The sequence below is a fragment of the Saccoglossus kowalevskii genome, chromosome 3, assembly GCF_978046115.1.
Source record: "Saccoglossus kowalevskii chromosome 3, keSacKowa6.1, whole genome shotgun sequence".
Taxonomy (NCBI): Eukaryota; Metazoa; Hemichordata; class Enteropneusta; family Harrimaniidae; genus Saccoglossus; species Saccoglossus kowalevskii.
Window position 1 is genome coordinate 32993090 of NC_140643.1, and position 25427 is coordinate 33018516.

General features: G+C 37.7%; 1 protein-coding gene across 1 annotated transcript; it reads left to right on the forward strand.

The window, feature by feature from the left end:
• The first annotated feature begins 818 nt into the window (after positions 1 to 818).
• Positions 819 to 25373, forward strand: LOC100371900 (protocadherin Fat 4-like). Its single transcript, XM_085497459.1, has 23 exons — positions 819 to 873; positions 1569 to 1772; positions 2901 to 3146; positions 4128 to 4331; positions 4594 to 4833; positions 10339 to 10554; positions 10772 to 11008; positions 12040 to 12168; positions 12362 to 12929; positions 13165 to 13392; positions 13619 to 15210; positions 16095 to 16302; positions 16602 to 16732; positions 16886 to 17443; positions 17919 to 18093; positions 18464 to 18596; positions 18921 to 19719; positions 19826 to 20788; positions 21489 to 21653; positions 21766 to 23884; positions 24086 to 24265; positions 24768 to 24922; positions 25177 to 25373. The coding sequence occupies exons 1-23, from the start codon at positions 819 to 821 to the stop codon at positions 25371 to 25373; spliced, it is 9702 nt and encodes a 3233-aa protein (XP_085353585.1).
• Positions 25374 to 25427: the final 54 nt, after the last annotated feature.

Sequence of the window (25427 nt, forward strand, 5' to 3'; positions counted from 1 at the left end):
ATACCTTTTCGTTAAAAGTGCCCTTTGACATACTCATAAGAGTATGACAACTATGAAATGTTTGCAATTTGATATTTGGACTTTAGCTCGAATAACTTGAAATTGTTAACTTAGGTGAGTTCGTATGACCTGCAAACTTGTGGATGCCTGGGTATAATCCACAATAACAATTTGGAGGAAATTTTTCATTACTCTATTTGCACAACAATGAGTTTGTTTTTATTAATCAGGTATTAAGAACCGCTTATAACATTTCAATAACAGAGTTAATTCATTGGGAAACTCCACAGAGCTGATTAGTTTTCATTTGAACAATAAATATTAATTACATACTTTGCATACTAATTAACCAATGTCTAGATATTTTCGGGCATACCATATGAAACACACTTTGATGAAGGTAATTGCATTTTGTGGGCAATCTTGCAAAATTTGCTACTAATTAAGATGCTAACCCTGTGTGTTCAGTTGCATCTCAGAACCTCGATTTAATTAACTTACCTCAATTAACTTAATAATCTCATTTGCATGCTTAATTGATTTTTTTGGTAAAATTATCCAAATGTTAATATGTAATTACACTACCTAATATGACACCAAGATTTACCAGTAAAACCATTATTATTTCATTTAAAAAAAAAAAATCATGAATTTAAATGACTCAAAGTTTTTTTAGACTCAAAGTACTCAATTGATATTTAAAATAATACAAATATACTTGGTATTCATCTACGACGGTAAGTTATACTAGGAACGCGATGAGATCGTTATATGCACTTTTCGACAAATCAAGTATTACATTATACATATATAGAGATATGAGTGACCTACTAAAACGCAATCTAAGCCCGATAAAACCCAAACCCAAACCAGGTCAGATCACAGAATGTAATGTGTACACACACTGTAACTATATTCGTGTATTATTGTTGTGTTTTGTAGAAACGGTTTTGCCGATTTGATTGCGAGGCATGCCGTGAAATGATTTGAGATACGTCACGCTCAGTAAGAACATAAAAACACGCCATCATTGTTCAGATCGCTATAAGTAACGCGTGTAACTTCTCAAAACGAGACAGCATTGTTCAAAATAAGCCACTTTGTAATGGTTTATTTGCTCGTAATAGAAAGGATATTATAAGGGTTTTTACATGAGAAGAGGATAAGAATTTGACGTAAAAATATAGTATTACAATTGTACATTCGACGAGTTTTCTACTACTTGCGTGAAACAGACTTAGAACATACACCATATTCGAATGTTTCTGAGTTCAAGAATGATGGTTATAAATAACTTATTTTACAAGACGTCAACACCGTGGCGAGCATAAATGTGTGACAACATGGGCAGCGTTCGACAAATTCTACTAATACTACTAAACTTCGTGCATGGTGGGTAAATACATTATTGTAACGTCGTCATTACCATCCTGAATATAGAATGTTTTCACCTTCAGTACCCCAAACTTTTACTAACAGTTTATGATTATGCCTTTCCGTTAGTAACATCTATCTAACACATTACACATTTACTATTATTATGTAAGTGTTCTTGTTTGTATCACCAGGTTTATCAGCTGCAGTAGACTGTCCATCGGGATGGTCGGAATACAACGATCAGTGTTATAAATATTATTCGACCCTCAAAAGCGCAACCGCAGCTGAGGACTACTGTCAATCAGTAGGTGGGCATCTAGTGACTGTGAGAAACGAAAATGAACAAACTTTCGTTTCAAGCCTCGTACAAGATTCAAGTTCATCAATTTGGATAGGTATGTGAATAATGATAATGTGTGTATTATTTATCAGTGATGAGAAGGGTGGTCACAATCATGTTCAAAGAGTTACTTGAGGCATACTTATGTACATTGTCGACATATAACTCCTATATTTCGTGCATGGTTTATACAATGTTGGCACGTAATTGTGACATGAAACAGTGGTTTATTTTATGATCAACAGAACTTACAGTTGTATTTGAAGGTTTATAACGAAAGTTCTGTCAACAACGTTGCACCATTCTTATCAATTGACAGTCACATTTCCATGCTAACGCGGTTATTTACTAATACATATGAACCAAAATACCAATTATTTCAGGTTGCTATGACAACAAGAAATCATGACCAAATTGTTTTTTTTGTTTGGGAGTGAGATTTCAACACAAAAACAGATCACTTCATTGAGCCACCACATGTATTACCAAAATTACGATTTACTTATGCCACACTGTATTCAGCAATATCAATCAGCAAGAAAACAAGATTTTAAACTTCATAGAGAGAATTTCATCAATAGTAAAAATGTTCCTATTAACTTAGAATGACAAACCCGAGAAATTAAGTTTACTGGTAGCGTAGTGGTTGTTGCACAATGTTGCATCAGGCTCATGAACGGTATACCCGAGTTCAATTCCTACCTGACGGCGAACATTTGAAAAGGGTCGACTCCTGCCGTGCGCCGAGACTTATTCACTAACAGATTCGAATTTGGGAAAACCTTGGTTGAGGGATGCAGGTGCCTATGTTCGTCCGGGTCTGGTTGGCGCTATGATAACGCATTAAATTGCTATTATGGTAGGTCACAAGCCCTGTTGCGCTGTCCCAAACATGGAATATGCTTCCTATGGCATCAGTTTGCAGTGCGAGAGAGAGGTGACTGAAGGCCATCTTCGGCCATTCATTTAATCCCGATTTTTGATCATGTTAAAAAAAGTAGATGTCATGATAAAGACATGTTGGTGTTGTAAGTCTCTTATCACATTATGCAAGATACACTAAATGTAACACTGACAATATTATTATTAGAGTAATATATGGTTGGGGTAAATTCTTGAGAAATTGGCTATGTATACACACTCAATAATTTGCACAATCTCGACACTTTTAATTGTTTTCTAGGTTTTTGGCAGATTGATGATGGATGTTGGCGATGGATAGAAGACCCTTTAGATGACGATAGTTATTGCCAATACGGAAATACATATAGCAATGGGCCGATAAACGATGCCTGGACATACTGGAATACGAATGAACCGAATGACTCTGGTGGCGAGGACTGTGCGCATCTGTGGCCAGCGACAACGGTTGGACATAGATGGAATGACCTTGACTGCAGCAATGCCTTCCCCTTCTTATGTAAAACAGGTATTCTGTAACATTTCATCTTAAAGGGCGGTGGTGTTCGCATCGCGTCTTGTTTGATATGGTACTCATAGCGACCTATACAACGTGTGTAAAAAGACATTTTTGTTTACATGAATTTAGAACACGCGCTGCGAGACGATCATCATCCATTAACCATTAACAAGTACGACCGCCGAGCAAGCTACCAACGGCAATATAGCATTTCTACTGAATCGAGTTTTTGTTTTGTTTTACTACTGTAAAATGACTAATTTTCACTGGGTTTAAATTTCACTGATTTACCATTTCAGGCATATTCAGTGGGTTTTAAATTCACGGTTTCGTCATTTAGATAATGTGTTCTATGCTAAATTTTACATATTCACTGTGTTTTAATTTAGCGCATTTTTCCAGTCAGCGAAATAAGCTAAATTAAAACCCAGTGAATAATTACCCCCTTTACAGTAATTTACTTTAACGCTACAATTTATCTTTATAATTTGTAATTACACAATACCTTAATAAACCTTGATAATAATCTGTATATCTGCCATGCATATTAAAGCGCGGTAGTCGTCGTGCTGCGCATGTGCGAGATATATGGATCTCATATAAACACAGATGCCGACTTTGACTGTTGCGCAGATCAACGAGTACGAACTGAGACGTTTCCAAGCTTTAATTAGGAAAATTTTCATGTGATTGGAAGGTATCGAAGGAGTCACCGTCGGTAATCAGTGCAAGTCGCGCCCAGGTCAAACCTCATACTTGTGATTCCATTTGAATAACGCATTGGATTGTGGGAAAATCAATGTTCATCAACACAATTGTCGCACATGCGCAGTGCGACGACTACCGCGCTTTAATTAAGACAGACGACATTATTACTTACAATATATTTGTAGCACTAAAAGGCGTTATTAAGGTAGGTGACACGACAGTCACATGGAATGGTTGATTTACTGGTATGTTGAACGACCCTTCTTAATAATTCTATTTTAGTGCCTGGATGTGCATGTCCAACAACGGCATGGACGGAATACGACGGTTCATGTTATCGTTATTTTGGTCAAGAAATGTCTCACACAGCTGCCGAAACAACGTGCCAGAATAATTACAATAGTCACTTAGTATCGATTACTAGCTTAAATGAACAGAGGTTCGTGTCCAGCCTAATTACCAGTGACGATGTCAGAGTATGGATTGGTAAGTTTTTTTTAAATATTAAGTAAATCGTGTAAATTGGTGACGAACGTGAAAACAACAAATTTTACTGAAGAGCGACTATGATGAAAATGTTCATGTGCGCCCATTGTTATTTTTGATTTTGGTTTGATGCTATGCCATCTTATATATTCTATCTTCCAGGTGTAAACATGTTCGTTGCAAATTGTTGAATTAACCAGCTAATGCGACACTTTACTATATATGGTGTAATTCACAAAGGTAATACATTATTCTTATACAGGTTTATGGCAATCCACTAACAGTGACTGTTATAGATGGCGAGACAATCCTTCGTATTGTGTTTATCCTAATGTGTACTCGTCGTCTACGTCGTATTCTCAATATACATATTGGGCTCATAATCAACCTGATGATTCTGGTAGTGCGGAGCATTGTGTTCATTTCTTCGATAGAACTGACTACTCCCACCTCTGGAACGACAATGTGTGCAGCACTGACTATGGATTTGTCTGTGAAACAGGTAAAACATAACAATATGTGCCCAAACGATTGTAAATGGAAAATATATATTATGTTTTTATCCCGATTCTCCCGATATTTCCAGATTTTAATCATGCATAATTTTGTGCAGTCCAAAAACGCGGACGTATGGATTGACGTCCATGTATGCGTGCGTGATTCCCCCACCTCGATATGCCTTGGACAATCAGAATCAAATATCATATGCATCATATGTATCTGGTGATACATATGCACGTCAATTCGATTCACGGTCCAATTCAAGATGTCAAATGGCGGCTATTTCAATCTTAATAACTCATCAAAATAATTTTTTGACATTCCGGAACCAGATTTCAGTTGTGCATGGATATATTTTGTTCATATTTGGCACATACATTGAACGTAATAGTATACTGATGCATGTGTTTTTTTCAGATTGGGTTAAAAATGGCCGACTGGTGGTCATGTGCACGTTAATAAGTTTTCTTTATTTATTGACGATAAGTTCAATTTTCTATTCTTGGTAAATGTTTCGGTCATTTTCAGTAAAAAAATATTATTCCAACATATTGTGAAAAACAATGCACCTAGTATTTCGATGGTTTTATGTCAGTACCATGAGCAGATATCTGTTAGAATGTGTTTTCCGTTAAGATAAACTGTTTCTAATGCAATCATTTCTCAAACGTAATAACTCATCTGGCCTATGTAATGCAATTATTTGTTTAAATGATTAACTGGTTTAGCGGGAGTGGATATAAAAGTCTATATTTACCGAGAAATAATATGTGTATATCGTGCAGTACATCTTTGAACTGGTTGGCTTGCTAAACACAATCTCTTCCAAGTGGTCACGCTGTGACACAATTTTAAAGATTACTGGCAGTAACTATGAATGTTGCATTTCTCAGCGTCAAACAAAGATTCAATTGTACTACATTGGCCGAGGAACAATGAATACGACGTCTAAAGTAGAGCGACCATTAAAACAGCAATTATCGGCACTTGATAATTGGGTTTAAAGCGGAGGGTCGTCACCTGCGCACGCGCGAGAATCGTCCTAAGCGACGATAACAACGCAAGCTAAAAACGCAAAGGCTCCTGGGCAATGCTATGGCCATCTTACGCATGCGCATGTGACGATTACCCTGCTTTAAAATATGACAGTTGACATAATTTAAGAATTGAGTTTTATTTTCAGTTCCATGTATGCATATTCTGGCAAACTCAATGCCACTGTAAATATAATTGTTATCTAACATGATCTGTTTCGATAATGGTTCTCCATTCCATAATATATTGTCATGGAGTGCGTAAATCCCAAATTTAAGATCATTTTAATTACTTGCGATACAAAGCCAATATTTAACAATAAGAGAATGCTTTGAAAACACATCGACTAAGTTCCCAACTCACTAATAAGTTTGTCGAGTTTCTACAAAAATTACAGACATAAAATATTTAAGATGTGCAATTCACTATAGCATAATACAGAAGGATGAGCAGAATTTTTTTCATATGAACATTCAAGCACCCGCACCATCAGTTAGTTATACGTGCTACTGTTACCAACCAAATTTCTACGATTAATTTTTCTGGAGATACCGTCAAACCATCGAGGTCTAACTGCGTGAATATAATTAAGACCATTTCGTTGACTTAGACACGACAGGAATTTCGGCTTCCCAAACCTTGGATCAATTCCTATTATTTTTTCAATCACAGACTTTTGGCAGTTACATTTTTTTTAGTTAAACCTGCTCGTATTCGGACAGAAAAATATGACGTTTCCGGGTGACCTAACTAAAGGCTAATTAGTGAAATCGGCGGAGCTCCCCGGGCCGGAAACCGCTGGTTTGATTTTGATCACCTCCCTTAATGGGAATTGTGTTCAATCATAGACCTTAGAATGAGATTTCTAAGGTCTATGGTTCAATGAAGGAACATCTCAGTCAGACTGATTGAACTACCTAGGGATGATGATAGACATGGCCTACCTCAACAAATGTGGCATAATATCACCGTCTCTCAAGTGCCCAGTAGTTTCAATCCTTTCATGGAGTGTCATGCAAAACATCAGTCTCAAGTGCAAGCACATCAAGAAAGTACAATACAGTAACCAACACACTGTTTGGATCAGGTTAGACAGTACAGAGTGGCCGATCTCACCGAAGATTGTCACGAAACTATTCAACTTCTAGCCAAAACTGACACTCAATGTTTTGCCATACCAATGAACCAAGAGTTGGCCAAGTTAGTGACACGCACACCGTGCATTCCGGCTTGGACACGGCCTACTACTGAAGGACACTACTCGGACGTGGGCTAGACCCCCTTTGAGGTTGGTTGCACCATCTTGGTCATTGTCACAGGCGTCTGTTCAATGGCCACCGCAAGCCACGATATGTGCATCACTTTTAGATTGATTGGTCATGGAAAATACTTTAGTGGCCTTGGCATCAGGTAGGAGTTGTGGTGGTGACAGGAAACTTCATTTACTGAGGTTTTACCGGTCTTCCAAGCTGACTTAGTCAGTTTGTGGACTAATGCGCTTTTTAGGGCACGAGAGGCTAGATGAAACTAATTGCTTTATCATGATCCTACACTTGATCCCACCTGCTGCATCAAATCAGGGAGGACCATGTTTCAGTCTTTAATGTTCTTTTGCCGTGCTTAAGATAAGCACTTTCCAGCAAGTTGCCTCGTGGCATTTATGCCTATATGTATATGGTAGTGACTAGCTACTGACGATATAAACTACAGGAATTCTTTGCCAAAGAAAGATAGTTTTCTTATGTTTTAGTCACAGCCAGTCAGAGCTTTTCTATTACACACTGTTTTCAAACATGTAGCAATTTCATCAACGTTAATCTCCATATTCAATCAATCAGTTATTGGCTCCGGCGTTAAACGACGCCCTCTCAGGTAGATATGATTCACACGCTTAAACAATTAGTACATACTGGAAGATGTATTTTTTATGAAGTTATGTGTGTCACCACAAATGACAACATCATGATCGCTGTAGCAGGTTATTTAAATTTAATTAAATCGCATTTTAACTTGTCCCCAGTATAACGTAATCCTACAGGTGGTTGGTATACTGTTTCAAGGGTTAACTCAGTTGTATAGCATAGACGTTACAGTACCGATCCATTTTTTGGAATGTGCCTGTGCCTGCCACGTTTAATCATTTGTTAAAGAAAACAGAGTGCAGATCGCGATGATTATTAAAATAACATCGTTCTACCACGATAATTTGTTTGCCTTCTTGATGTGAAATTAGTTCTTTTCATCTGTCCGATGAAGGGTCGTTAATATCACATAACGGCGCACATACTTGACTAATATTTTACCATAAACTATTTTGCACGTTACGGCATTTTCACATGCCTCAATGTATCGAATTTCGACGACTATGAAAACCTTGTACATTGTTGAAGATATGACATTAAAACCGTATTGTCGTCGAGAATTGTCCTTCAATTATTATATTTATTTTAAATGCCGTAGAAAAATAATTCAGGTAATTGAGCAAAAATGTTCAGAAATATCGGTAAGTTTGTGCACTGATGTATTTGTGTTCAATCATCGTCGATACAATTAATAACATACGTTAAATAGCATACGTATGGAAGTTCAATTCCCGTATCCATTAATAAAAAAAATATTACATAAGAAGTGAAAATGACCAGGGTCAAGCTTTACGTCGTGCAAAAATGCGACCACACACAAACATCTCCGTCATACTTTTAGTACAGTCATGCTTAAGCAGAATTCTAAGAGCGATACGCAACACGAACCAGCTCCGAAACAAAGATTACATTCTTAATTACATTCAGGCATAGAAACATTTCATTTACTGTCTAATGTCGCCAGCATCCTTCCATGTTGAGACACTGATTACGAATACTAATACAAATCGTGCTTTTCATATGTACAATACTACATTGGGAATATGTCTGAATTTATAGTGATAAAAATAACTCAGAAAGTATAAAGCCTTGTCGTGGTTTAATATTTATTTAATCCATTGACGGATGGGTATATAAAAACACTGTCGTCAGCGTAAAATAGAAGATTCGCGCATTGTCTGGCCACATAATATCCAACACGATTCCGTGATAACCTGTCACTAAAATTATTAATATACAGCATAGGCGTGGAGATTTCCACTTGCCGTTCAGTAAGGAAAAGTACTCTGATTTAAAACAGCCCAAACTTTGATATTTTTACCAGATTACAATCGCCCTTAACAATGAAGATTTTTTTTTGGAATAGGTCCAGAGATATCCACCCTATCAAAGGCTTTGTACGCTTTAAAAAACATAAAAAACAGGATTGTTATGTTAAACAACGCACGCATGGAACTTGTCAACTTCACACTTCGTAGCAGAAAATACAACACCACATCCCCAGCTCATAGTTCAGTCACATTCAACAGCATCAAACATTTGAGAAGTTGTGAATTATTCCTCTTTTCTGTGGATGCTTATTTACGGGATAAAGGTCAACACGCTGCCCATCCTTGCGTGATATATAAGATGTTTGTATTTTACTTGTAAAACGTTCACCATCAAAAACATACGAAAACACTCTCATAGATAATTTATCCCAGCGTGTGTTTGTGTGTATTTATTGTGGTTTCTATGTTACCCTATTTATACTGTCCGATGAAGGGTCATTAATATAGTGCAATGGTAACACGAGACCTTTGATGTCAAAATGGATATTAAGGGTAATCCATAAACTTATAGGGTGGGCTGACTTCGAGGATAGAGAGAAATACCACATTTACTATAGATAAAATAGATATAGATCATTATTAAATATAATTAAATACGACAATAGCAGTATTAGGATTTCGTGTGGCATTCTATGATTTGAATTCATAGATTTGAGTAGTATTTGTCAAAACAGATGTTGTTAACAGAACCATTTATACAATATTCCCACACCGACAATATAAATGAACACTTCCTGTACGCTAATATACATCATCAGCGGTAGACAGTGTGTACACTACAATACGAGATAATCGTTCTCAAGAATTTGTAATCGAAACATATGGATTTCATGTCGAATACAGTTGCTTTCAACGTATACGTGGCGTAATGACGATTTACTTGATGATATTTTTGGTATTTTCTTTCATAAAAGGTGAGTAAACGTCTTGAAATCTAGTTACAAGTGACCATTGACTAAATTACATCATATCCCTATGTGTGACGTCAGTTATAACTGAAATGATTACCAATAAATTAATACTTCTGCCGTACTCGAGTTGAATGATTTATCAGACGCGAACCCAACAGATAAATGCAAACCGTTGAATTTGTGTGTAAGAAATGTTCGCTATTTCCCAGTTCCAATGATTTGTTGACGACTTAGTCCCGTGACACCCTGTTTCAAGACCCCCAGTTAAATCCTTAATGTTATAATATTTCGTGATTTCACATGAAAAATTGTAAAAATATGTCTCGGGAAATTATAGGGGTTTACAGTTTTAGTTGTGTCTTCATAGGTTTCCTTGGAGCATGTCCCACTGTAGACCAATCCTGGCATGAACACGATGGAAGATTATACCGGTATTTCACTAGCATTGCAAGTGCATCAAGTGCCGAAACATCCTGTAACGATGTGATAAACTATAATGGTCATTTAGTGTCAATAACCAGTGACAGTGAACAAAGTTTTGTAACTGGTTTAATTACAGATGACTCGGCTCATGTTTGGATGGGTAAGTGAGATTTAAATTATTATGCCTTCAGGGTAATGAAAATAATCTGTAATTAGCATAAATCTTACACATGCAGTGTAGATATATATTAATTATTACTTGTCTTAAGGCAAAGTCCTTGCTTTTCACAAATGTCCATAAATAGTTATTTTAAAATATTCTAGATTTCGAGAAAGTAGGACAAATATTGTCATATTTGAAACTCTACTTTCTGTAGGCTTATGGCAAACGTCTAACAGTGATTGCTACAGATGGAGAGACGACCCCACCTACTGTGTCTCTGACAATGTAGACACTGGTACATCATATGGCCAGTATACTAGATGGTTGCCATACCAACCGGATGATGCTTCGAGTAAGGAACACTGTGCTCATTTATATGACAAAGAGTCAGGTGGCCATTACTGGAATGATGCGCCTTGCAGTATATCGTATGCATATGTATGTGAAACAGGTAAATTGCTTCAGCCATCTTGATATAATTTGAATTAATTTTGAAAAATAAGATGTGAACATGTATTTTGTTGCAGCCCATGAAGAAGCCCATGAACAAGTCAGCCATTTTTAATGAATATTTATTATATTACGCAACAACAGATAAAGAATAACAACTTAATGTTCAAATAATGCAATAAATGGTGTCGAATACAATCCATTGTATTTTACTAGAGACAAAAATACCTTTAAAAAGTTTCTCGCAGACATGTAAATGTTACTCTACAGCTTGTATTCAACGATCTATGATTGGGTATGTTATTTCCACTTTCCCACGTATTTACTTTGCATGGTCTTCCATTATATGAAAAAAAACTAGCCTTTTATTGTACATAGCTGAACCGATTTGTTGACATTTATTTCTTGACAAGTAACACATGTTGTTGTGTTTCCTAAACGGGAACGGACACAATATACCAATAAAATACATTTGCCAAGCTATTTATTGTTCTGTCGTTTGTACCTCATATTGCACACTGCACGCATGAACAACCATGTTGTAACGTGACACGTATAGTAGTCGAGAAGAATACGCCGTTGTTACATGGCGAACATTGGTACATAAGACGGCATACTGACGTAATATTGGGTATATTTTGCTTTGTTAAAGGGTTGCCTCCTGTTATGCCTCATCTCACAGTAAATTTAGGAACTACAATAACGGCAAACAATTTTCATCGTTGATAAATTACTCCTTAGAAATAACATGTAGAAATTGAATATAATAAACGACATCGCTGCCGCATGTCTACCGTTATATTAAAAAAATATTTCTGTGGATTGACCCAAATTGTTGAACCACTATAATATTGTTTATCAATTCTAATCAAACATTTCAATTACCCGTTAAAATATTTAGCCCTAGTTCTAACTATTTTTTAGAAGGTAAAAAAAAAAAATTATTCTAGCGAAGTTATAAGTTATATGGCGATTAAGTGATGAGTTGCGTACATTCTATCTAATAATCGATATAATGACGTCATTTTCCAGGTCAATTTCCCTCGGTTGCAAGTAGTTCATCTCCCAGTATTGGCGAGAATTCAGCTGTTGGTAGTGTGGTATACACACTCACTGCCAGTGACGACACAGGAGTGTCTACTTTTGAACTGCTTTCAGTATGTAAGTAACCGAGCAATATTATTTCATGTAATTTTAATTCAAACATTTTTTTTACCGGAGTAAACACAGCATGGTGGTCATCTTGGTGTCATCGTACTCCCCACCTCGATATATCTGTGTACAGTACGGGTTCTCACTTGCAATCATTATTGTACGAGTGATATGATTATATTTATATACTATTTCTTTATAGCTGAAGATATTTTCATTCTTGAAAAAACTGGCAGTTTAACGGCAACTATTAAAACAACACGCGCTCTCGATTACGAAGCTGGCGATAGGACCTTTACGTTGCACTTTCAACTCACGGACACAATGGGAATGTGTAGCACAAACTGGGTCACATTCAATGTCGCCAACGAGAACGACCCGGTGAATGTATTAAGCAGTGATGGCGATGCTTATATCGATGAGAATACTGGCGCCAATTACTACGTCTATACACTGTGTATGTACGACCAAGACGGGACTACAGGTGACACAATGTCGTATTCATTCACCAGCGTTCCATCCGGTGGAACTGCTCTCTTTGACGTTGCATCAGCTAGTCTTAGTAATGTTGACTGCAGTGCCTATCCGACGACTACACATGCAGCTAAGGTAACTACCGCTGCTAACGTGAACCATGAAGTGAGTAGTCAGTATGGACTCACCATCACAGTGACGGATTCTGGCGGTGCTACTGATACGCATGCAGTTACTGTGCATGTTGGAGATGTCAATGATGCAATACTAATTACAGATGCAACAACATCCACGCTGTAAGTTCATTGAGCGGTTGTGGTGGTTACAAGTGAAGACAAGTCGTAATCACTCGCGGTGAATATTGCAAAACATGTGTGATATGCATATTTCTGTTTTCATATATTTGAAAGTATGTTTTGTCTGAAAGATGATTATCATAGTTTTATAATAGGAAGATATAGTATTCATCCAATATTTCACATACATCCTTGTTATAACCCACATACCTATATGTTTATTGTTTTGCTCTAGGCGCTACTCAATTCCCGAGGACACGGCTGGTTTGACTGAACTATTCACCGTGCAGTATTTTGATGAAGATGGTGACGTTCCCACGTTTTCGTTGGTGACGGTCAATGGAGCTTCATCGTACAATTTCGAGATAATTGATGAAGATGTTGGCACAGTGAGAGTCACCGATCCGGCAAATTTTGATTGGGATAGAGGCGAAAGACAGTACCTCCTGAAAATCACTTGCACGTAAGTAAAACCATATCGATTACACAATCACTTAAATGTTGGTAAACTATATCTTATTATATACAGAAAAGTAAAATAAGATAGTGACATATTCTGCATGCACATGTACCATATACATGTGTATGACGTAATCGCGATGTTTAACTATTACACAATTCAATAACTTGATCAATGTTCAGTGTTAATGGAATTTTCAAACTTTTTATTTAATATGTATTATATGCAGTGATGTTGGGAAAACGACTGCGACTCAGACCTATACCGTGGCCATTACTGATGTGAATGAACTACCAGTGTTTATCAACTTTCCGAACGACGCGGAAATAGACATATATGAAAACGTTCCAATATGGACAAGCTACAATATACATCCTTCGACTTCGGGTACGGAAGTTGTTTATGAAGTCGAAGATGATGACAAGAATGACGACAATACTGTCGATACTTTGTACTTCGCTATTATTAACAAAAGTCCTTCCGACGCACCGTTTGACTTTATTGCCAAGACCCAGGGAAGTAAAACTCGCGAAGCTAATATTATCGTAACAGATGGGAGGGTTCTAGACTATGAGGATCTGTTCACGTACACAATGACACTTAGAGTATGTGACGGGCCAGATTCTAGTTCTAGTCTATGCTCACAAGAAGACCTGCAGATAAACATTCTTGATGAAAATGAATTGCCTGTAGTTACTAATGTTCCATCATCACTAACGATCGATATGGATGAAAATCAACCGCCAGATAAACTGTCTCATCTTTTCACATCCTATGATGTAGACACTCCGGGCGATACCTTGAGATGGACATTAACAAATCAGAATCCGAACGATGGAGATCGTCAGTTTGTTATCAATGCTGAAAGTGGATACTTGTATACATCTCCTAACGTGGACCTCGATTACGAGAGTGGAGATATTCGTTACATATTGACTATTACTTTAGATGACGGGACATCTGCGTGCGGTAGTCGGGTGTTCGAGTGTCTTACTGCAACAACATATTTTACTGTGAACGTTATAGATATTAATGAACATCCCACTTTTACCAACCTAATTGACATAGTGAGCATTAACGAAGATGCAGGTGGAGGGGCTGTCATAACAACTATTGTGGAATCTGATCCCGATGGGGATGCTTTGACTTTTGATATTATTGACACAGTTCCAAACAATTCTCCATACGAAACCCCATTTGAAATCGTGAGTTTAGATTCAGTAACAGCTAGATTAAGCCTAAAGGCTGCAGCTGTAATAGACTATGAACGAATTGACGAATATGTGCTGACGGTTATCGTTCGAGACGGTGTTGGTGTTGGTAGATTAACGTCAACGGCCCAATTAACGGTGCAAATTAATGACATCAATGAGCCACCAGAATTTACCAAGCTACCCTATACCATTACTATACCAGAGACTTTCCCAGGTAGCACCGAGGTGATCACGTTAAGGGCGATTGATGAAGATCTACCAGGGGATGCTTTGACGTTCCAATTTCTCACATCTGATACACCTTTCGAAATGCCTTCAACAACCGATGGAAAAATATTCACTACTACGTCGCCAAATTTTGATTACGACTCTGGGACAAGAGAATATATCTTGCGATTCCGAGTAAGTGATAATGCCGCTGGTGGCGCTCTCACAGCTGAGGGAACCCTGACTATATGGATTACATCAGAGAATGATAACGCACCATCATTTAGTTCATCTACATTCTCAGTCGACGTGGATGAGGAAATTCCTATTGGATCTTTCATCGCATTTGTACCAGCTACAGACAGTGACGATGGTGATGTCATCACATACATTCTGTCTGGTAAGTACGTTGTTCTTTTTGTCTGACTTGCTGCGTTCACGATTCAAATGCCATGAACATTATATTTCATGGGACATTAGGATGGTTCTCTTTTCATACAATAACTGCACACGTCTGTTAGATTGAGTCACGCGTTTCACTCTCTGCCAGGTAGCCAATACAAGTAACATTTAGTATATATTATTAGTATTAATCACGCCTCTAAATATGAACCCACCAATCAGATGGCCATTATCTTAGTTTCTCTATACTTTGCGCCAATCACAACTCTTATAAGTTGAAAATAATTTATGTTTATCAAAGACAACACTGTTATTATTTCTTGTTGACATTACGTGTGCATGGACGTGTATGGTATCGACACGCCATTATTTGACGTCAATGCTGTCGCACAGACTATGAACGGCAATCAAGTGGTCGATTGTTTACTCTTATACCAGTTCTAATCTCTTGTTCGAACCCCAAAGCAATTATAGATACATCTGGCATACCAATACTATTGTAATGACAAAATACTCACATGTGTTGTGTTTGCTAATGGTCAGACGGTAGATAACACTACAAGTTCACATAGATGTCACTCCCTCGGCAGTAACCTCAAGCAATGCAATTAAATTTAATACGCCACAATGCCCATAATACATATAGCGCACAGTTTATCACGATGGATTATAATAAAATAACGATATATGTCTGTTTGACAACCTAATTTTTATAGATTTTAACTTCTTGCAGTTACACACAGACAAAAATATATAAATATATTATAAAAACAGAAAACACTACTATTTCTACTATTTTGTCAACCAACTCGTTTTCATTTAATTAAATGTGTCGTTGAGAAGAAAATTGAACAATCTAAAACACTTGTTTTAATACTACAGGATCTGGAGCAGAATTCTTTCGTATCGATAACAATGGTTACATCGAGAACGCAATTGTTCTTGAGCGAGAGTATGGTTGGCCAGATTCGTACAGTATTACAGTTTTAGCTATTGACTCAGCTGGACTTACCACTGCGGCCACTGTTAATATCAATGTCAGGGACATTAATGATAATATACCAAGATGCAACCCGAGTGTGTACTACAGGTATGTGTTGTTCAAGTAACTATACAATATGGGAGATGTTTTATTGTATAGGAACTCCGATGAGGCATTATGATTGGAAATACATGTACACTTTTTTTGATTCACAAATTTTGACTTTTTATGTTATCAATTACTGCATGTCGTAGTTTAATACAATATTTTCGAACATATAAGTTTAATTGTGACCGAGAGTAATACATGTAAACGTGGTTAATATCAGTATTATTCATATTATTCGAAACTATAAATTATATATAATTACAATTAGTATTATTATAATGTTTATTAATTATCCGTAGGTCACTGGTAGAAGATACAGCTACGAGTTCTTCTGTTGTACAGTTGGAATGCTCTGACGTTGACCAGGGTGACAACGGAGTATTGTTTTACCAAATATCGCTTGGAAATTCAGGATCTAAATTCTCCATTGGTAAGTTACATATCATTTTTACCTCTAACAATCTTTTTCTTCGTACCTTTACTGAATCCCGCAATTATTCCTCACGAAAAAATATAAATATTTTTATAAATTGGTAAAAATCCCACCGCCGGTGTGCGATTTACTGTGTAATTTATTTTGTAGACCAGGATACGGGACTAATAACTCTTGCGTCGGGGCTAAACATGGAAGCATTGGCAGCTGATGACTACCGGTATACACTGTTTGTTACGGCAAGGGACCAGGCTGCACCATTTGCCGACAGACTGACATCCACTGCCACCGTTTACGTCGAAGTGACTGGTACTAACGAATATACTCCGTCGTTCACAACAATGCCTCCAAGCGATACTGTTCAGGTTTACGAAAACCTTTCCCCAGCGTCTTACGTAACCACTACTAAAGCTACAGATTCAGACGCCGGTGTTCAGGGCTACGTCACACACCGCATCACAGATGGCGATGACGTCACGCCGAAATTCCAGATTGATGCTATTACAGGAGAGATCACTCTAATCCGTGTGCTCGACTACGAAACGACAGACATGTACACGCTGACAATCGAAGCAATAGACGGTGACCCCTACAGTCCACTGACAGGCACAGAAACACTTACTGTTTCTATATTAGATGTGAATGACGTCACACCTACATTTGAGGATAGATCGTACAAAGCTACCATTTCTGAAAGCACGTCAGCAGGTGAGATACATGGTAGTAGATGACATGCTACTTAAACCATTGTTAGAATATAAAACATATTTAGTGAGGAAGAGTTGTCTAAATACGTTACTTCTTGGTCTGGTCGAGTTTCCGGAATGCTATGCGACATATTTATATCGTGACTAGTTTCCGATAGGCTATACAATCTGTAATAATTATATAAGCAATTATGTTTTTAATCCATGATGAATGTGTAAAAACTTGAACTACGGAAGAATCTCTAAAAAACTTAAATCTAACTTTCCCTAGCCAGGATGTCTGACTATACCAATAAATTTTATCATTTTTCACGGTGATCGCAATAATCAAAGGAATTTGTTCTGCTTATAATACAAAGCGAGAACAGGAAAAGGGCGTTTCACCTTTATTTGATATTTGTTCTGATGTGTGAATAGTTTATTCAAATCTCTGTCCGAAGATACTGTTATCATAAACACAATTCATTTTACCCTAGGGGCTACATTGATTACTATGAGTTGCACTGATGCTGACACACCGATGGCTGGCGTTACATATTCTATAATCCAAGGCAACTCAGCTGGCAAATTCACACTCAACCTCAATACTAATACAGAACAACCTGCTATCGTTCTTGCTAACACTATCGACTATGATACAGAGACAGACAAGTAAGTCCAGAGAATAACTAATAATACATGGATGAAATCATAAATATTTATTTTGAACCCGAAATTACAGAGAACGCTACAAAACACTTACATTTGTAAATTCTTAAAGCGCGGTGATCGTCGCGCAGCGCGTGTTCGAATTTCATGTAAATAAACAGTGTATTTTACGCGCGTTGTATACGTTCGCTATGATTCCCATATCGAACAGGACGCGGCATGACGACTGCCGCCTTTTAATTATTATTGTTCGTATCGTATTAACAATTGGTGTAATAAGGCATTAATTATCAGCGAAATATTGGTTATGCTATTTATGTACGAGTGTGTGTTCATTATATCATGGCGACTGCCTGTTATTATATATACTTAGTTACCGTCTGGTAGTTAACGCAATTGATAATGGTTCACCAAGATTAACTAGTACTACAGTTGTTGATGTATACATAACTGGTTCCAACGAAGACACCCCAGCATTCGGTAGTTCAGTTCCCAATCCCGTACAGGTGGGTTCGATTCAACTAACATATCTATATAGTTGTACACTCATACATATCACATATAGTTATATGTCGACACTCATTGATACATTACTACTACGTGACTTATTAGCAATGACGTGAGATTGTATTTGTGTGTTTCTTCGGTAACACAAAACAAACTTAAAGCGCGGTGGTCGTCGCGCAGCACGTGCTCGAATTTCATGTAAATAAACAATGTATTTTGCACGCGTTGTATACGACGCTACGAGTCCCACATCGAACAGGACACGGCACGATGACTGCCGCCCTTTAACCTAATTAATTATATTTAAAATATTTTTATTCCAGGTGTATGAAAACACAGCACTTGGGACTGTAATGTTCACTGTCGTGGCAACTGACGCTGATTTGGGCGATGATGGCACTCTCGTTTACGAACTTCTTTCCGATGGATCTGGCATGTTTGCAATAGATGCAGATACTGCTACTGTAATATTACAAGGAGAACTGGATTATGATTTAATGGGAGTAGACAAATACTACGACGTTGTGATTCAAGTTTCGGATGGTGGTTCCCCTATTAAAACTGACACAACAACAGTTCGAGTAACAGTTATCGATGTTAACGATAACTTCCCAGAATGCAGTGCGGGTTCTTATACAGAAACAAAAGACGAAGGTATCAGTTCAACTGTTGTGGTGGTTGCTATGAGTTGCACAGACGCGGATGGCGCTGGTAGTAGTTACGGGACGCTGTCTTATACCATAACAGACGGCAATACAGATGACACTTTTGAAATAAGCTCAACTGGAGACATTACTTTAAAATCTGGTCAAAGTTTAGATTATGAATCCGGAAATACCCTCTTTAATTTAATAATTAAAGTAAGCGATTCGGCGTCGGTTTCACCAAATTCAATCAATGTACCTGTGACCATCCACGTGTCACCTGTAAATGAGTATAGTCCAACCTTCCAGTCACCAGGACCATCATATCGTCTAGACATCTCAGAGAGTACATCCATTGGTGAACTGATAGTAGCGCTGTCAGTTGAAGACCAAGATGATCCTGACCATCCACATGGACAATTCACATTCACCATGGTTGACCCGGACGTGCATCCATTCATAGTTGACGTCTATTCGGGTAAGATTTGACAGACGTCTTCGAATTGACGATTTAGCAGTTTTTGAGCCAGTCAAAAAAGTGTACTTGTTATTTTATGAATATAAGAAATATTTTTTTATTTCAGGGGTCTTGAGACTGGGATTCCCGTTGGATTATGAAACTATTGATAACTATGATCTTCGTTTAATTGCCACTGATTGTGGATCATTGTCTAACACCGCCAGTGTTAGTATAGATGTATTAGATGAAAATGATAATATACCAGTTTGTACCGTGTCATCGTATAGTACAGCGATACCTGAGGATGCAGCCACCAGTACAACCATAGTGGATTTAGATTGCAGCGACGAGGACAGCACAGTGAGTGGGTTTGGTACCTTGGGGTACACTATCATACAGAGTCCGGGTGACATGTTTTCCATCTCTGGTGGTGAACTGATACTTACAAATGCATTAGATTACGAGACTGATACCGAATATATTATCACTGTAACAGTGTCAGACCAGGGAACCAACGCTAATTCAATAACAGTGCCAATATCAATACAAGTAACACCAGTGAATGAAGCAACCCCAACCTTCACTACCACCTACACTGCCAGTATTACAGAGGATATCGGTCCAGGCGTGTCAGTCGCAGTTGTATTTGCAGCAGATTCAGACTCGCCTACCTACGCACATGGTATAGTATCATACAGTATCACGGCAGGCGACCCAGGAAATAGATTTCAAGTCAATCCAAGCAGTGGACTTGTGACTACTGCTGCTTCTATAGACAGAGAAGATACGCCTTCATTTACACTTAACATCCATGCGGAGGATGGAGGAGATCCTGCAAAGTCTGATGATACGACATTGACTGTTACTATCGTAGATGTCAATGATAACCCACCGGTCTGCAGCAGTACGTCATTTGTACTTGCCATTGACGAGACAGCCGCATCAGGTTCAACATTAACTACTTTTACCTGCACGGATGAAGACGCCTCATACGGAACATTATCCTTTGGGATATCATCCGGAAGCGCACAGTATTTTACTGTTATCGGAAATGAACTAAAGCTAGCTGATCAACTCAACTTTGAAAGTAAGTCATCACGCAAATATTCCATTAAATTATTACACCACGAAATATGCTTGATGTGATTGTCTTTTTTCAACTATTATAATAATATAGAACTCTACAAACTGAGTGTAATGATTTTGCTATGCATGGAGTGGCAGGAATGGATTCAACATGCCTAAGTAACTGTAGACATTCTGACACGAAACAAAAATCATTTTCTGGAGTTCCTTGGTAACCAATCCCAGGCACCGCATACTATTCGAGAATAATGAATATTACACATCACAAAAAAACACTAATTACCCCTTTTGTAAACTTGAATATGCGTTTATACAAACAGTAGAACAAATAAGGTCACCAAATAAGAACCATGACAATAGCGATATTGTGCGTGTTGATGTTTTGCAATGACATATCGTACGCGCGGTGTAATTTTAAAATTATGAGTTTGACCGATGATATAAAAAAAAGAATTTGTACAGAGAAAGTTTTTGAGAAAAAAAAAAGAAAAAGAAAATTACAAAGGTAATGGAAACAATAGAGCAATAAAAGCTGCGTATTTGTAGTATCTTATTTATTGACGCACATTAACATTTATAGTGCTTAATAAATTCAGAAAGTCCGAAGGAGTAAAGGGTGTGCAGATTTTATTTTAGTTGGATTTTCTATTCTCAAATAACGATAGAATAAAAAAAGCAATATCCGTATGTTTGTTTCTCAGGTGACAGTATTCATTATCTTGAAGTTACAGTTGCTGATAATGGACCAGTTCCCCTAACTGCGGTGATCCCAGTCACCATAAACGTCATACCAGTGAATGAATTCGCGCCTGTGTTTAGTTCATCTAGCGATATAACCTTATCTATTCCAGAAAATACACCGAAAGGTATGACACTCACAGCTTCCAGAATGTTGATTTTTTTTTTGCCAGAGTGGATGATTATGTTTTCTGTTCTGATGAAAAATCAAGTTATTATTTTTAATTTGTATTATTGTAGGTAGTGTCGTAGCTACCCCGTGGGCAAATGATGGCGATTCCAATATCAATGCACATGGACAAATATCGTATAGTTTCGTCTCTGGCAACGAAGGTAATAAGTTCATCATCGACTCCCAAACAGCCGCAATTATGCTAGTCAGTGATTTAGACAGAGAGATAACCTCGTCTTACACTTTACAAGTGAAGGCGACAGACGGAGTCATCGACGGTGCGGGTACGCCCAACGAAGCGTTTCGTAATGTTATTGTTACAGTGACCGATATTAATGACAATTCTCCGGTTTGTAGCCGGAGCTACTATGACATATCTCTGGATGAAGATACCTCTATATCTACAAACTTCTTCACACTAACCTGTTCTGATGGCCAAGATGCATCAACGAACAACAACAATCGGATTACCTATGGGATGCTTTCTTCCGGAAATGACGACACGACTTTTGTTATATCTTCGCTTTCTGGTCGGGTGACATTGTCGAAAGCGTTAGACTATGATTCGGAGACCGCCAAGACATCATATCTCCTACAGCTTTTGGCATTCGATCAGGGATCCCCGTCTCAAACGGTGACTGTGTTGGTGAACATTGAAGTTACTCCCATCAATGAACACACGCCTGTTTTCTCAAGTTCGTCCTATGAGGTCGATACATATGAAGACACTTTACCTGGTGCACTATTATTGCAGGTATCGGCGTCTGATATAGACTATGGTAATGACGGTGTTGTCAGATACACCATGGCCAATCATGCAGTCTTTTCTCTGCAAGCCGATACAGGGTGGATTGTTCTGGCGGGATATTTGGACTATGAAGATATTAACAGTCGTATGTACACGCTATCAGTTACAGCCACAGACCAACCGAATAATCCCGCCGATGCTCGCAGTTCTGTCGCCACTGTAGTTATAAACGTACTAGACGTCAACGACAATAATCCTGTACCCAGTCCTGCAAGGTACATGGTTGAGTTCAGTGAAAACATCCCCACAAATACCATTATAACAAACATTCTAGTTACAGATATGGATAGTGGACAAAATGGACAGATTACGTCATACACAATCGTTGATGGAAACACTGATGACACATTCGCTGTGGATAGTACGGGAGAAATAACAAACCTAAAACAATTAGACTGGGAGAACACGCAAAAATATTCTTTGGTAATCGAGATGAAAGATGGCGGCAGTACTCAAAGGTCTGCCTCATCTTACGTTGCTGTAACAATCACACCATATAATGAATTTGCGCCAGTATTCAGCGACGATTCATACAGTTTTAGTCTGCCTGAAAATACTGTGATTGGCAGTACAGTATTCCAGGTGTTCGCATATGATGACGATATTGGCGAAGATTTAGAAATGGAAGAACTCCTTTATAGTTTTACCAGCAATTCGGATTTTGCGATTGATGCGTATACCGGTGAAATAACTGTCCGAAATGCACTTGATCGCGAGACCCTCTCTATTTATTCTTTGACAATTCGAGCTGTTGATAATGGTCATGTGACCAAACAGACTACAACCGTGGGGTTGGTAGTATTTGTAACGGATTATAATGACAATAAACCTATATGTAACCCTTCGACGTACCATACATCAATATCAGAGAACACCTCGCCATCTTCCTTTGTACTACAAATTAGTTGCAGTGACGCTGATGAAGAATACAACGCTCTCTTGTCATATGAGTTAGTTGCGGGAAGTGCCGTCAATGGAAACCCCTTTGAAGTGGACAGTAGTGGTCGAATATTCACACGAAATGTCAACTTTCTCGATTATGAAAGCACAAACTTGTTTGAGTTAGCAATTTACGTCACGGATGGCGGCACGCCTTCGCTGACGTCGACAGCAACTGTAATTGTTGAGATATCTACCTACAATGAACATGCACCGCAGCTTAGTGAAGGTGCTTGGTATAATGGCGCAGTGTTCGAGGATGACGTCATCGGCACACCGATTGTACAAATCACTGCTATTGATCAGGATAGTGGAGCTGGTGGGAAAATATCGTACATGATTGCAAATGGCAATGATGATGGAAAGTTCTCCATCGATAATACAGAAGGGTGGGTGAAAGTAAGAGATGAACTGGACAGAGAATCTGTTCCCGAATACAGGTAAATAAGCACATAACATCATAAATATGATTAAAAAAAAGGAACTAAACAGAAAGACACAAAAATCAAATATTTTCTTTAGTGTTTATACAAGTTAATCGCTATGCTTGAACAATTTGCTAGAAGAACACGGTACCATAATCGTAACAAAATTCAATTGACGAACATATACTATGTATTACCTCTTTTTTGTGGTTTCAGATTGACAGTTTTAGCAGTGGACCACGGTATTGACGGAGGTCAGCTCATTAGTACTGGTACTGTAGTTATCACAGTGAATGATGTAAACGACAACACGCCGTCATGTACACAGTATCTTCATACAGTGCCACTGGCAGAGGACAGCTTGGAGAATACATTTGTGGCTAAGTTATCTTGCTCGTAAGTTGAAATAATCATTCCGAAAAATAGCACATATTCAGTACGCGCGTGTGTATTTTATTTGTGTACGTGTGAAAATGTGATTAATTTGATCATGTTGAAATAATGGTTTTTGATATTTTATCTGGAGATGAACAGTATACATGGTTATCATAAAATAAATGTTGTTTCGGTAGCAAACATAGCAGTATTCGTTCGGTGAAATGATGAAAATCCCGCTAGTATGCGTGCATATCGAATTGACTTTATATACAGATGCAATCAGCTACTACGCACGCGCAAACACATGCTCATGCGCATTTGCGTCTTTCATTATTTCATCCAACGAATACTGATATGTTTGCTGTAAAATAAACAAAATCTTACGACAAAACACACTGTATTGTTTACTAATTATTTGAACATGCTCCATACCCGCATATCACTTGATGCTCACAAAAAGACAGATAACGCCCAGGTTTGATTTCACGTTGCATTTCTTCGTTGTTGCTCTATGATATAGGGACATCGACGATGGTATTAACGCCTTCTTATTTCACGAAATCGACTCTACGTCTGATCCAGATGAGCATTTTTATATCGATACAAATGGCACCATCACGTTACACAATCCGTTAGATTATGAGACAAAGACAAAACATAAGCTTGACGTCATCGGTGAGTAACCTCAGTATGAACATTTAATAAATAAATAAATAAATAAATAAATAAATAAATAAATAAATAAATAAATAAATAAATAAATAAATAAATAAATAAATAAATAAATATGACTTAAGTCTATAGATACAGATTGTAATACTGTCAAGTCCAATTATTATTGATTGAATTTATTGTGGTAAATAAGATAAGTACGATAGTGAAAATCCCCGACCAGAATAACATTTAGTACATGTATATTTGCATACCAGTGAGGGATGGAGGAACGCCAAGCCTTTCTACAGTGGTCACTGTTGTTATTGAAGTCACGAGAGTCAATGAATATGATCCTGTATTTTCACAACCAACGTACACATTCTATGTTGACGAAAACGTTGTAGCTTCGACGTTAGTTGCCGAGGTATCTGTCACTGACCAAGACAAGGAAGATGGTAAATATTATTTATAGCTGTATAGACGAAATGTCAGAGATTTTGTACATTGGGGACACTCAAATGTATTG

Coding starts and splice junctions, on each gene's coding strand:
- LOC100371900 (XM_085497459.1), top strand. CDS start 819: ATGAGTGACCTACTAAAACGCAATCTAAGCCCGATAAAACCCAAACCC. Junction 17,444..17,918: donor TTCTGAAAGCACGTCAGCAG/GTGAGATACATG, acceptor ATTTTACCCTAG/GGGCTACATTGATTACTATG. Junction 19,720..19,825: donor CATAGTTGACGTCTATTCGG/GTAAGATTTGAC, acceptor TTTTTATTTCAG/GGGTCTTGAGACTGGGATTC.